Here is a 15,044-nt window from a genome sequence, read left to right as displayed (position 1 = left end):
TAAAAGGGGAGCACACTGCTGTCTCCAGGAACTAAAAGGGGAGCACACTGCTTTCTCCTGGGACTAAAATGGGAGCACACTGCTTTATCCAGGAACTAAAATGGGAGCACACTGCTGTCTCCAGGGACTAAAAGGGGAGCACACTGCTTTATCCAGGGACTAAAATGGGAGCACACTGCTGTCTCCAGGGACGAAAAGGGGAGCACACTGCTTTATCCAGGGACTAAAATGGGAGCACACTGCTGTCTCCAGGGACTAAAATGGGAGCACACTGCTGTCTCCAGGGACTAAAATGGGAGCACACTGCTTTCTCCAGGGACTAAAAGGGGAGCACACTGCTTTCTCCTGGGACTAAAAGGGGAGCACACTACTGTCTCCAGGGACTAAAAGGGGAGCACACTACTGTCTCCTGGGACTAAAAGGGAAGCAGACTGCTGTCTCCAGGGACTAAAAGGGGAGCACACTGCTGTCTCCAGGGACTAAAAGGGGAGCACACTGCTGTCTCCTGGGACTAAAAGGGGAGCACACTGCTGTCTCCAGGGACTAAAAGGGGAGCACACTGCTTTCTCCAGGGACTAAAAGGGGAGCACACTGCTATCTCCAGGGACTAAAAGGGGAGCACACTGCTTTATCCAGGGACTAAAAGGGGAGCACACTGCTGTCTCCAGGGACTAAAAGTGGAGCACACTGCTTTATCCAGGGACTAAAAGGGGAGCACACTGCTATCTCCAGGGACTAAAAGGGGAGCACACTGCTGTCTCCTGGGACTAAAAGGGGAGCACACTGCTGTCTCCAGGGACTAAAAGTGGAGCACACTGCTTTCTCCAGGGACTAAAAGGGGAGCACACTGCTATCTCCAGGGACTAAAAGGGGAGCACACTGCTGTCTCCAGGGACTAAAAGGGGAGCACACTGCTATCTCCAGGGACTAAAAGGGGAGCACACTGCTTTATCCAGGGACTAAAAGGGGAGCACACTGCTGTCTCCAGGGACTAAAAGTGGAGCACACTGCTTTCTCCTGGGACTACAAGGGGAGCACACTGCTTTATCCAGGGACTAAAAGGGGAGCACACTGCTGTCTCCAGGGACTAAAAAGGGAGCACCCTGCTGTCTCCAGGGACTAAAAGGGGAGCACACTTCTTTATCCAGGGACTAAATGTGGAGCGCACTGCTTTCTCCATGGACTGAAAGGGGAGCACACTGCTGTCTCCTGGGACTAAAAGGGGAGCACACTGCTTTCTCCTGGGACTAAAAGTGGAGCACACTGCTGTCTCCTGGGACTAAAAGGGGAGCACACTGCTGTCTCCAGGGACTAAAAAGGGAGCACCCTGCTGTCTCCAGGGACTAAAAGGGGAGCACACTTCTTTATCCAGGGACTAAATGTGGAGCGCACTGCTTTCTCCATGGACTGAAAGGGGAGCACACTGCTGTCTCCAGGGACTAAAAGGGGAGCACACTGCTTTCTCCTGGGACTAAAAGTGGAGCACACTGCTGTCTCCTGGGACTAAAAGGGGAGCACACTACTGTCTCCAGGGACTAAAAGGGGAGCACACTGCTGTCTCCTGGGACTAAAAGGGGAGCAGATATCTGTCTCCAGGGAATGAAATTGTAGTTTTTACTATCTCTGTGTCAAAAACTCACTACTATTTCCAGGAACTAAAAGGGAAGCACATTGCAGTGTCTAGAGGTGAAAACTGAGTCATGCTGCTATCTCACGGGACTAAAAAGGAAGCACACTACCACAGGCATCACTACAGGGCGGCAAGGGGTGGCAAGTGCCACCCAAAAAAATAGCTTGCCACCCTTTTGCCATCTGTTTTATACATTGGATTGGGCACAGATGAACCAAGCCCCTGCCCAATGAGATGAAGGCGTCTACCACATAATTCTCATCTTCAGTTAACCTCCCCAGTACCCCCAGCTGGCAGCAGGTGTCACGTTTAAGTGAAAGTCATCTCCTGCTGCCATGGGGGCCACTCTTACAGTTCTTACTCTGAGATTGGCCCTGTGGCTGCAGGTGATGTTGTTTTTAAACTTGGCTCTTGCTGCCGCTTACAGTCCATGTCACAACCATATGAGGGGAATGGCATTGCCTGTTCCCCCCAAAAATGTAAAAGGACTCGCAACCCGGTGGCTGACAGCAGACCCCCATCCCACTGGCAGCTAAAGAGAGAAAGAGAAGCAGAGGATACAGCAGCCACTGGTGCCTAAAGAAAAGAAAGGGGCAGCATCCCACACTGGCCAAAGGAGCAGAAGACCTGGCAGCCACAGCAGACCCTATTTCACTGGCAGCTGAAGAAAGGCCCAGGGGGAGACCCTGAGCCTTTGTGAAGGTGTGAGAGAACCTCTGTGTGTAAGAGTGTGTGTGTGTGTGTGTGTGTGTGTGTGTGTGTGTGTGTGTAAGAGAGAGAAATCCTGCATGTGTGTGCATGAGAGGCAGCCTGCATATGTCTGTGTGTGTGTGTGTGAGAGAGAGAGCCTTTGTATGTATGAGAGAGAGAGAGCCTGCATGTGGGAAAGAAACCTTGTGTTTGTGTGTGGAACTGAGAAAGAGAGAGAGCCTGTGTGGATGTGTGTAGGGGGAGAGAGCCTGTTTATGTGTGAGAGAGCTTGTGTGTGTATGTGGAAGAGAGAGACCTTGGTGTCTGTGTGCCTGCATGTGTAAAAGAGAGAGAGAGAGACCATGTGTGTGTGACAGAGAGAGAGAGAGCCTGCATGACTATGAGAGAGAGATAGACTCTGGGGGTGTGTTTGTGTGTGAGAGGGAGAGACATAACAAGCCTCTGTGTAAGTGTGTTTATATGAGGGGGAGAGAGTCACTGAGTGAGCATATGTGTGTGTGAGGGAATGTGCATGAGGGTAAGAAAATTAACATGTGGAATAGACTGAGTGTCTGTATGGGAGAAAGAGAGAAGATAACATTTGTGCACCCTCCCCTAATCTGCTACTAATCCCAGACAAACTCAGGGTGACTGGAAATGAGAAATTCCCAGGTATAGAGAGCAAAGGACTGTTTATCCCTACTAGTTTTAATTATTGGATGTTATTTGATGTATCTGCTCTTCTGAAATATTTTATTGATGCTTGATAAATTTTTTTTTAATTAAATACAAGTTTTTAATTATTGGATATTATTCTATTCCTCAGATATTTTGAAAAATTCTTTTTATTGGTATGGCTGGTGATTTATATTTCTTGATTTTACTGTTTGATATTTATTGAGGAATGGTCATGTATCAGTTTTTCCACTGTTGCACTGCATACAGAATCTGGCTTGTGATTTCCAGTTCAGTTTTTTTCTGTACATTTCTTTTTTTTTTAATTTGTACATTTTTATTAGAGATTATCACCGGTTGCCATAACAATATACAATAAACAAGAAATTACTAATATGACTGCCTGAAATACTTCAGTATGATACAGAAAAATATTTCATGAAATTATCATCACAATTATAACTTTTTCTTAATGTACACATGCAGTCGATTATAATCGGTATTGTCTGCTGCTACAATAATAAACATCTATAATTTCACATTTTCTGTGTGTGGCTCTGTTGGATCTCCATTTTCTTTATAGTTCTTCCCTTATTTCTATTTACACTTTATGATCGCTTTATTTTGTATTTGGTGAGGGACTGTGTGTTCTGCATGTGCAACCAAGGTGAAGTATTCCGCTAGTGTGTCGTTTCTATGTATGGATCTATAGCAGCCTGACTTGTTCTGTTCTTCTAATAGGTGTATTGGTGTTTTAGGGCCTAGTATAATATTTCCAGTGCTACCTCTTCATAGGTAGGGTTACCATTGTTTGAATCCTTGGGATTAGTGCTGTTACGGCATTAACTCCAAGGTTTGCTAGCTGTATAGGTTCTAAGTTTCATATTGTTAAGAGTTTTGTGCTGCTGAGGTGACAACTGAATTTGAAAGTTATTTTTTTTTTGTACGGTGAGTTGTAAAGGGTTAATGTTTTGGTCCGTTGTTGGGAGACTTTCTATGCATGCAGATTGTGTTACAAATCTGGAGATGCAGGATTAATATTGAGATTCTGTCCCTTCTTGTATGGACTTTGAACTTCTCTCTCATATCCATATAGTACTGGGTAAATGAGGCTATCAAATAATTTTAATGGATGTTTTCCTGGGAGGTCGAAACTAGCCGGGTTTTTAAAAAAATTGCACAGAAGAATCTTGGGACTTTATCTTATTGAATCTTTTATAGCCAATTAAATGATGGTGGTGGTGGGGGGGGGGGGGGTTGCAGAAGGAAAGGGGGCATGACATGTGTAAATGTCGCTGTGGCTTGCCTCCCCCTCCATGCTTGGCTTGGCCCCCTGTCGCCACCCCAAATACTTCTGTTTAGAGACGCCACTGTGCAGTGCTGTCTCCGAGTGCCAGAAGGGAAGCACACTACTGTTTCCAGGGCTGAAAGGAAGCACACTGCACTCTCCTAGAAAAAAAACACCTCACAGCATTTCATTTGTCTTCACTCACCATTCTCCCCAGTGACTTTAAAACTCATAAACCTTTGAAGTGCAAATAACCATTTAGCAAATTAACTTACAGTTCCAACCATTGGCGAATAAATTCTGGATCGGTTCCAAGATCCGCCTCATATGACATGCACAGTACAGCCTGTACGGCATCTCTCCTGCCCCCCATTTTATTCTAACGATGAGAAAAGGTAAACAGTCCCAGTTACAAGGCCAAAAATCACTTTGACCAGGACATTCCTGGTGTGCAGCAAAGAATCAATAAGGGACCATGGCTGCTGAACTTTTTCTCGCAGACATGAAATGGAAAGATACCTTTATGAACCTGGCCCTAATGCACTATGTAAAAGAAGGGGGGTGAGGGAGTGAGAGAGAGAGAGAGGGGGAAAAAAAAAGCAACTTTTCATATCCTTTAACTACAAAGCAGATGTTTTTGCCAATCTGCTTCTGGTGCATTTTCCACTTTGCTGCACTAGATGCTGATTCTTGAGGGAATATCTATTATCCATTTAAGAGAGATTCATTCTGTTTCTGCAGAGTTTTGAGTTTGTGATGTGGGAATTCATTCCTTTGCCACTGATCAAATCAGGTGGGACCATTCATTTCTCTTTTCTAGAGAAAAGCAAACAGTGAATCAGGAACAGCAGAAAGGCTGGTCTGTTATGGCAGGAGCAGAAAATTCCCCTTCTGCTAATTGTCCAAGGGTGCATAGTGCCGTCAGGGCTAAAAACACACAATGACTGCTAGACACGTGACATCCAACACTGCAGCTGCAGTATTTCTGTTAGACCAGGTATGGTACCCTGTTAGGCACTGTAGTGCCTACACCCTTATGAATGGGTACAGTTACTGGCTGGGTTTTTAAGAGTGCAGGCTTAGGGAAGGTTCTTTAAAAAAAAAAAAAAATTGCCTGAACGCAATTCGGTAGTGTGGGAATTACTTTCAGGCACTTCATCTATATCCTGGAAGATGTTCATTGAGGAAGATTATGTCAAACAAATCTGATCAAGTTCTTTGACCAGAAAACTCAACATTTAGATAAGGAGCAACGGGTGGATTTCAGTGAGCTTTTCATGATATCCCATGTGGGAGGCTCACAAATAAATTGACCGATACATGGATGAGTCCTAATCTGAATAACTGGTTGAGCAGTAGGTAACAAAGGATAGTAGTAAATGGGTTTATCACTGGAGTACCATAGGGATCAATATTAAAGCCATTTTTGTTCAATATTTTTATATGTGATATTGTGGATGGGACATAAGAAAAGGTTTGTCTATTTGCAGATGATACTACCGTATGATCTGCAACAGAATGGACTCATTCTAGGTAAAGGAGAAAAATTAGGAAGCTTAAATAGTATGCAAGAGTTTGGCAACTTAGATTTAATGAAAAAAAAGTACAGCCAGGAATGAGCTGGTCAGTTGGGCTGGTCAGCCAGTGGGCCAAGCAGCAGCAATGCTAACTGGGCATAGACCTGACACAAGAGAGATAACTCAAGAAATGTTTGCTGCAGAGTTCTCTCCCTTAAAGGCACAGCTGTTCCCAGATTGGCTGCATTGAAATTGCTGCCGCCTTTCCCAAGGCAACAGAGCCTAGGAACACTCCAGTGCCTCCTTTATCTGGGCAGCACTGCCTGGGAATGCCCCCAGTGCCTCCTTTATCTGGGCAGCACTGCCTGGGAATGCCCCCAGTGCCTCCTTTATCTGGGCATCACTGCCTGGGAACACCCCCAGTGCCTCCTTTATCTGGGCAGCACTGCCTGGGAACACCCCCAGTGCCTCCTTTATTTGAACAGCACTACCTGGGAACACCCCCAGTGCCTCCTTTATCTGGGCATCACTGCCTGGGAACACCCCCAGTGCCTCCTTTATCTGGGCAGCACTGCCTGGGAACACCCCCAGTGCCTCCTTTATTTGAACAGCACTGCCTGGGAATGCCCCCAGTGCCTCCTTTATCTGGGCAGCACTGCCTGGGAACACCCCCAGTGCCTCCTTTATTTGAACAGCACTGCCTGGGAATGCCCCCAGTGCCTCCTTTATCTGAGCAGCACTGCCTGGGAACGCCCCCAGTGCCTCCTTTATTTGAACAGCACTGCCTGGGAATGCCCCCAGTGCCTCCTTTATCTGGGCATCACTGCCTGGGAACACCCCCAGTGCCTCCTTTATCTGGGCATCACTGCCTGCGAACACCCCCAGTGCCTCCTTTATCTGGGCAGCACTGCCTGGGAACGCACACAGTGCCTCCTTTATTTGGACAGCACTGCCTGCGAATGCCCCCAGTGCCTCCTTTATCTGATCAGCACTGCCTGGGAACGCACACAGTGCCTCCTTTATTTGGACAGCACTGCCTGCGAATGCCCCCCGTGCCTCCTTTATCTGGACAGCACTGCCTGCGAACGCCCCCAGTGCCTCCTTTATCTGGACAGCACTGCCTGTGAACGCCTCCAGTGCCTCCTTTATGTGGACAGCACTGCCTGCGAACGCCCCCAGTGCCTCCTTTATCTGCACAGCACTGCCTGTGAACGCCCCCAGTGCCTCCTTTATCTGAGCAGCACTGCCTGGGAACACCCCCAGTGCCTCCTTTATCTGAGCAGCACTGCCTGGGAACGCCCCCAGTGCCTCCTTTATCTTAGCAGCACTGCCTGGGAATGACCCCAGTGCCTCCTTTATCTGAGCAGCACTGCCTGGGAATCCCCAGTGCCTCCTTTATCTGAGCAGCACTGCCTGGGAACGCCCCCAATGCCTCCTTATCTGAGCAGCACTGCCTGGGAATGCCCCCAGTGCCTCCTTTATCTGGGCAGCACTGCCCACCTCTAGTGCCTCATTTATCTGAGCAGCACTGCCTGGGAATGCCCCCATTGCCTCCTTTATCTGTGCAGCACTGCCTGGGAATGCCCCCATTGCCTCCTTTATGTGGGCAGCACTGCCCACTCCCAGTGCCTCCATTATGTGGGCAGCACTGCCCACCTCCAGTGCCTCCTTTATCTGGGCAGCACTGCCTGGGAATGCCCCCCAGTGCTTCCTTTATCTAAGCAGCACTGCCTGGGAATGCCCCAGTGCCTCCTCTATCTGGGCAGCACTGCCTGGGAATGCCCCCAGTGCCTCCTTTATCTGAGCAGCACTGCCTGGGAATGCCCCCAGTGCCTCCTTTATCTGGGCAGCACTGCCTGGGATTGCCCGCAGTGCCTCCTTTATCTGGGCAGCACTTCCCACCCCCAGTGCCTCATTTATCTGAGCAGCACTGCCTGGGAATGCCCCCAGTGCCTCCATTATGTGGGCAGCACTGCCCACCTCCAGTGCCTCCTTTATGTGGGCAGCACTGCCTGGGAATGCCCCCCAGTGCTTCCTTTATCTAAGCAGCACTGCCTGGGAATGCCCCAGTGCCTCCTCTATCTGGGCAGCACTGCCTGGGAATGCCCCCAGTGCCTCCTTTATCTGAGCAGCACTGCCTGGGAACGCCCCCAACGCCTCATTTATCTGAGCAGCACTGCCTGGGAACACCCCCAATGCCTCCTTATCTGAGCAGCACTGCCTGGGAATGCCCCCAGTGCCTCCTTTTTCTGGGCAGCACTGCCTGGGATTGCCCGCAGTGCCTCCTTTATCTGGGCAGCACTGCCTGGGATTGCCCGCAGTGCCTCCTTTATCTGGGCAGCACTTCCCAACCCCAGTGCCTCGTTTATCTGAGCAGCACTGCCTGGGAATGCCCCCATTTCCTCCTTTATCTGGACAGCACTGCCTGTGAACACCTCCAGTGCCTCCTTTATCTGGGCAGCACTGCCTGGGAATGCCCCCAGTGCCTCATTTATGTGGACAGCACTGCCTGCGAACACCCCCAGTGCCTCCTTTATCTGGGCAGCACTGCCTGGGAATGCCCCCAGTGCCTCATTTATGTGGACAGCTCTGCCTGTGAATACCCCCATTGCCTCCTTTATCTGGGCAGCACTGCCTGGGAATGCCCCCAGTGCCTCCTTTATCTGAGCAGCACTTCCTGGGAACGCCCCAATGCCTCCTTTATCTGGGCAGCACTGCCTGGGATTGCCCGCAGTGCCTCCTTTATCTGGGCAGCACTGCCCACCTCCAGTGCCTCATTTATGTGGGCAGCACTGCCCACCCCCAGTGCCTCCATTATGTGGGCAGCACTCCCTGGGAATGCCCCCCAGTGCTTCCTTTATCTAAGCAGCACTGCCTGGGAATGCCCCAGTGCCTCCTTTATGTGGGCAGCACTGAACAGGCCATTGGTGAGACTGATCTGGAATGTCGTTCCATTTTTGAAAGATGTGTCTCCAAAATGATGGGGACATAATAGAAGCAGTCCAGAAAAGTAAGGGCTATCAAAATGGTTCAAATTTATACCACAAGCTGTTATGAATACCGGCCGCTGCAAGCCGCGACCGGGACTTACCACTGTCCCCAGGGGCCGGACGGACCGTCGGCACTGAGGCGGACTTCGTATGTTTCTTCAGCGGCAGCAGCCGCTGCTTCCCCAAGATGGCCGCGGCGTTTCTCCCCGCGCGGCTAAGCTCCGCCCCCTGACAGCTGCTAGGGCCGCGCGGGCGGCTCTGGCTTGTAATTAAAGGAACACTCACAGGATGTGAGCTGGCTCCTTCCTGCTGCATCCTTATTGGCTGGAGACTATTTAAGCAAGGTCTGTACCCTCAGACCTTGCCTTGACTACTTGGCTCCTGAGTTTGTTCTGTTCCTGGTTCCTGATTGTCTTCCTGTGTTTGATTCCTGGACCGGCTGACGTTTCTCCTGGTTTTCGATCCCTGGCTTGACGACGATACTCTCTGGCTCTCGACTCCTGGCCTGGCTGCGGACCTCCCTGGCTCTCGACTTCTGGACTGGACTTCTGTGAGATCCTCGGGGTTGGCTCCTCGACCCGCTGAAGGCGTCAGCTATTGTTTTCTCGACCCGCTGGAGGCGCCAGCATCTGGATTACACGACCAGCAGGAGGCGCCTGCATCCAGATCTTCTTCAGTCCTACCTGCAATCCCGAGGATCGGCCTCGCCTACCGACGGTGGCCTAATCGGACATCGCCGGACCAAGGGTCCACACCTCTGATCATAACACAAGCCTTATAGAGGCCTTTGAATACCTGAAAAGTGAAGCAGCACATGAATTCCACAGTTGTGGGAGTCACAGAGGAAGAGGAGAGTTGAACCCAAGTCCTGAAGAAAGGCGGGTAGCATCTGCCTAGGAAACAATCAAGGCCCGATTTGAAAGGGAATAAGGAGGTGGAGGCTGCGGGTGTCTCCCCCAAGTATCTGGTCCTGCTCCCTGGAAAAATTGGCAACCCTAGCTGGCCCTAAGTGCAGCCATTATTTATGGCAGAGAAAAAGAGCACCAAACCAAGAGAGATTTCAGAGTGGCCCTATCTGATGATCTCAAGGTAGCAAAACACTGCAAACAGGCAGTGGTGGGACCCAAAAAAATGCTACACATGCAAAGGATTACCAGGAGAAAAAAAAAAGAGACAATGCTGAAAAGTATGAAGAATGCACAAGAATCAAATCATTTTTCAGTGAAAAGCAAGTTCTAGAACAAGCAGAGCCATAGCGTGCCTGTGGTCAATACGGCCACGGCCATAGGCGCCGCTGCCAAAAGGCGCCAAAGAGACAGCAGTGAGAGTGAGAGAGAGCATGTGTATGGGAGAGTGAGAAGCATGTGCGCTTATTTATGTGTGGGACAGTGAGAGCATGTCTGTGGGAGAAAGAGCATGTGTGCGGGAGAGTGAGAGCATGTGCGCATGTGTGTGGGAGAGTGAGAGAAAAAATGTGAGTGCATGAGAGAGAGAATGTGTGTGCACAGCTTCCCCAGGAACTCTCTCTGCCTGCTAATCCATGACAATTTCAGGGCATCTAGAAATCAAAAGTTCCAAGGCATGGATAACGGGGAACTTTTTAAAATCCTTATTTTAGTTGTTGGGTGTTATTTGATGTGTCTGTTTTGAAATATTGATGTTTGGAAGATTTATATAGGAGTTTTAAATTATTGAATGTTATTCTTTTCATTAATTGTTTTGAATTATTCTTTTTGTTGGTATGGTTTTACTAATTTTGTTTTATGAGGCATGGTAATGTTTTGTTTTTTTTTACACTGTTGCAGTGCATACAGAATTTGGCTTGTTGCGGTTTCCAGTCCAGTTTTTGTCTGTACATTTCTATTTATACTGTATGGTCTCTTTATTCTGTATTTTGCATGTGTGACTGAAGTGAGTTATTCTGTTAGTGTGTAGTTTCTATGTAGGGATCTATAGCAGCTTGGATTGTTCTGTTTTCCTAATAGGGAGTTTATTACAATTTTAAGCCTGGTGTAATATTTATAGTATTAACTTTCATAGGTAGGGTTGTTGCTGTTTGAGTGGCTCTCTGAGGGTCATGCCCATGCCCAAGATGCATTACATTAGGCCTAATACCATATAGGTTCCAAGTGTCTCTTGTTTTTTTGCAGGGTTTTCTGGTTGGCACCTCAGCAGTGCATTTAAATATAATATAAAGATTGTAAGCGACATTTTTACATCAGACCGTGGTTTGAATGCTATTTTTCATGTAAAATCTGTTATTATAAATACATAATTTTAAATTGTGTGTGAGAAGAGTGTGATGGGGTCTGTAAAGTTTTCCTAGGGCACCTAATACCCTTGCACTGGCCATGGGCATTGCTGTACAAACATTGAACAGAGTCTCCCAGCTCGTGGTGTCATGTGTTGTGTAATGGGTGAGGGTGCAGCTTTTCACTTGGCCATAGGCGCCAAATTGCCTGGCTACAGCTCTGAGAACAAGTGGATGAGGCTCCAAGGGGGTGGATCGAGGAGTAACTTAAGGAAATATTTCTTCCTAGGAAGGATAGTGGATGTATGGGACAGCTTATCAGCGGTAGGGGGAGGCAAAGAAGCAGTCACAGAATGGAAGATAGTCTGGAATAAGCACAGAGGATCCTTAGTTGAAAGAAAATGAAGATAAAGTCAGAGATAAAGTTGGCTCTGCTGCATTGCCACAAGAAGGGATAATGGACAGGCTAGACTGGCCTGGTGGTCTGCATCTGCTCTCATATTCTAGGCTTGTGTGTTACATGCTCCCTTTTTTTTTTTTAGTGCCTAAGGAAAAAGAGCTGCAGCAGCATTCTTTTCAAGGACTACAGCAACAATTTGTTACAAAAATGAAAAATAGTTCCTGCTAGTTCACAGAATCACTGCTAACAGTATTTATTTGTTTCACATAGAAAAATATTTATAAATATGATATTTTGCTATTGTGGCAGATTTGTCTGTATTTGAATACTGATGTTTGGAACACTATAAACTATTTATAATTGTTCTTTTTCCTAATATTTATTTTCACATAAGCCTGACAAAAGAGTGTGTGGGTATGTGTGTGTGCACAAGTATGCATGTACATTTATGTGTGCACATGTGCATGAGTATAAGCATGCCTGCATCAGAGCTGTGTGTGTAAGAACATAAGAACATAAGAATATGCCATACTGGGTCAGACCAAGGGTCCATCAAGCCCAGCATCCTGTTTCCAACAGTGGCCAATCCAGGCCATAAGAACCTGGCATGTACCCAAAAACTAAGTCTATTCCACGTTACAGTTGCTAGTAATAGCAGTGGCTATTTTTTAAGTCAACTAAATTAATAGCAGGTAATGGACTTCTCCTCCAAGAACTTATCCAATCCTTTTTTATACACAGCTATACAGTGTGTGTGTGTGTGTGTGTGTGTGTGTGTGTGTGTGTACCCAAGAGTGCGCACGTGTGCATGAACCACAGGCATGTGGATAGAGCGTGCACGAATCTTTTTCAATAAATAAATGTGCATGAATGCGTACACAGCACCATTGGATGGGGTGCCAGGCTCCAGGGTGGGGTGCTAAAGCACCTTATTGGAGGAGGTGACCGCTCTCCACGATACTGCATGTACAGCAGTACAGCAGCAATACCTTTAAGTCCTCGTGCGGTTGCATCATCGAAGTCGGACCCCTGCCGGGCTGTGTTATCAGAGGGGGAGCTTCCTGCCCCTACCCTCCCACAGCTGGACGCCGGGAGGTGGAAGCCCCCTCCCCACCTGGCCTGCCTTAGGCACTGAGTAGCCCTGCGATGAGCTTGTGCGTATAGGTACACCTGACTCAGGCCATCGACTGGTGTGAAAATCAAATGCAAATAAAGACGCTGAACGGTAGCATATTGCACCAGAGCAAAACCATTTCAAGGATCTGCTGATGAGTACAAACCTCCCCCCCCTGGGTGACAGCAATTCTACGAGTTGCTAGTATTCAAAGAAAGGAAGTTTTATGGTTGCTGTTGTCCTGCTTAAACATTTCAGAATGGATGCCTGCCATGTTAGTCTGCTTGAATGCACAGAAATAAGGGTGAACGGAAAAATAAGGTGATACTTTTGTATTGGACTAAATACATTTCTTGATTAGCATTTGAGAGTTAACACTTCCTTCCTTTTTGTTTGGACTTGAGGAAAGGGTGTTGACTCCTGGAAGCTCGTCAAGAAATGTATTTAGTCTACTAGAAAAGTATCATATATATTTTTTTGTTTGTTTGTTAACCTTTATATCTGTGCATAACCTGACGGTGAAATTGCAGCAACATTCTAGGTATGTGCTTACTCAGATACTCCATCCCACGTGAATCTGAGAGATTTTGCATTCTGTTTTTTGTAAAAGATTTAGTGGCATATTTGAAATTTCAGCGTACACCTCTCCCGTGACTAGCACTTGTTCTGGTAGAATGGTATCAGGATGCTACAAATAATCCATATGCAGAGCAGCTGGAATAGGAAGCAGAGGGCTGAGACAGAAATGCTGCAATCAGCTGGAGAGCCAAAGAGCATCTACTCCTACCTGAGCCCCTATAAGCAGGAAAAGGCAGCAGCAGATCTGTCCATGCCCTTTCAGCAGAGCCACATTTCCCTCCCTGGCACTGAGATGCACTGCCGTTCCCAGCTCTGCTGTTGGCTTTGCTTAAAGCTCCTTTTTCTGACCTAAGTAGCCAGTTTTAGTCCTTGTCATTCACTACAGGTTCTCCTATATTTTGTTGTTGTTGGGTTTTTTTTTTTTAAACAACTGTAGTTTGAAAGACAAAGAAATGATTCTTCTCAGTTGGACGTTTTGTGGTTTGACCCTGTTCACTTTTTCTGTCATTCCGAGGAAACTTTATTTCATTGTACTTGATGAACCAAAAGTTCATCCTGAAGAGAAACTGAACTAGGCAAATAGCAAGTCTGAGAGAGGCTGACCCGGGGGCTGAGGGGTTAGTGCTGTGCATGGCCATGTGAAGGGCCTGGGTTCCAGGAAGCCCGATGAAGACAGGGGAAGGGAGTCTCAGTCATTGCACAACAGTGGCACCTAGTGGCTAGACTTAGGGTCTACGTTAACCAGGCTCCAAAAAGAACTGCAGTTTGTGGCCCCTGGCTGCAATGGTTGGGCTGAAGCGTGTGGGGATGGGGGATAGGAAACGGGGAGGAAAACCCAGGTACTTGCAAATAAAGGCCCAAAATGAGCAGGAGAAAACTGCAGCTCCCCCTCCCTTTAAAAAAAAAAAAAAAAAAAAAAGCCAGAGAAAGAGGAGATCATACAAGGGCAGCAGATCAGATTGTGAAGAAAGGCTGGGGCTGGTCCAATGAAGTGGGCTGGGGAAGACGGGCCGTGATCCATCAGTTGCTTGCATGGGGAATGTGCCAGGTCCATCGTCTGGAGAAAAAGGATGATGGCACTTGTGGCGTGAACGAGGGGGCAAGGTCACGGTCTCCTGCCGACTGCACAGGACAGCCAAAGTGTTAGTGAAACCGAAAACCCGCCGACAAAGAAGTCACCTGGCCGTGCCGCCAAGTTGGCTTTCCTTGCCCGGGGCAGCCTCGCCCCCCCCCCCCCTCCCCCTGCCAGCCTTGCCCCCCCTCGGGCCTCCCTTACCTTCTTTTTGCGGTCCCGCGAGCGGCTCCGGCGCTTCTTCTTCGATTCCTCCTTCTCCTTCTGCTCCTGGATGGCCTGAGCCTCGATGTCTTTGATTTTCTTCAGCTGCTTGGCCGCCTGAGCCATCGCGGACGGAGAGCCGCGGTTTCAGCCCCCCCTCCCCCCCCGGGCAGCTGCAGTCCGCGTCCTTCCTCTCCGCCACCTTCACCTGGGGCGCCGCCGGGACGGGGGAGCGGGTTAGTGGCCGGCGGGGAGCAGCATCCGTCCCGAGGAGGAGAAGCTGCCTGCCTGCCTGCCGGTCGGAGGGGGGAGGGTCAGCTCCGGTCTCCCCCCGCGCGCGCAGCTCGGGTCCCGGGGTCTGCGCCGCTACATCCCTGGGGGGGGGGGGGGGGTAGAGCCTCGGCGCGTGCCCTCTCCCGGCTCCCGGTCCTCTCTCTCTCCCGTCAGTGCCGCATGCCAGCGAAAGGAAGCCGCCAAAATGGAAAAAGAAAAAAAGAAATGCCTTCTCCTCAGTTGCTGCGCGCGGCCACGAGTGGCGGGCTCCCCGCCTGCCAGCGCCGGTAGCCGGTGTCGGCGCTAACCTGCAGGCGGCTGCTGCTGCTGCTGCTGCCACTGCAATGCTGCTGATGCGGGC

At 48.9% G+C, this 15,044-nt stretch overlaps 1 protein-coding gene across 12 annotated transcripts in view; it reads right to left on the bottom strand.

The window, feature by feature from the left end:
• Window positions 1–14,811, bottom strand: part of ANK1 (ankyrin 1) — a 332,523-nt gene extending 317,712 nt beyond the window's left edge. For 5 of the 12 annotated variants that reach the window (XM_029603719.1, XM_029603723.1, XM_029603720.1 and 2 more), the window contains exon 1: window positions 14,411–14,809. In XM_029603719.1, the coding sequence (XP_029459579.1) occupies window positions 14,411–14,536 (126 nt within the window). In that variant the 5' untranslated portion in view covers window positions 14,537–14,809. Of the gene's footprint in view, window positions 1–14,410 lie in introns of all 12 variants that reach the window. The other 7 variants (XM_029603733.1, XM_029603731.1, XM_029603734.1 and 4 more) reach the window with 3 other exon arrangements.
• Window positions 14,812–15,044: the final 233 nt, after the last annotated feature.

This window comes from Rhinatrema bivittatum, chromosome 5 (genome assembly GCF_901001135.1).
Source record: "Rhinatrema bivittatum chromosome 5, aRhiBiv1.1, whole genome shotgun sequence".
NCBI lineage: Eukaryota > Metazoa > Chordata > Amphibia > Gymnophiona > Rhinatrematidae > Rhinatrema > Rhinatrema bivittatum.
This window is presented reverse-complemented; position numbering and strand designations above follow the sequence as displayed.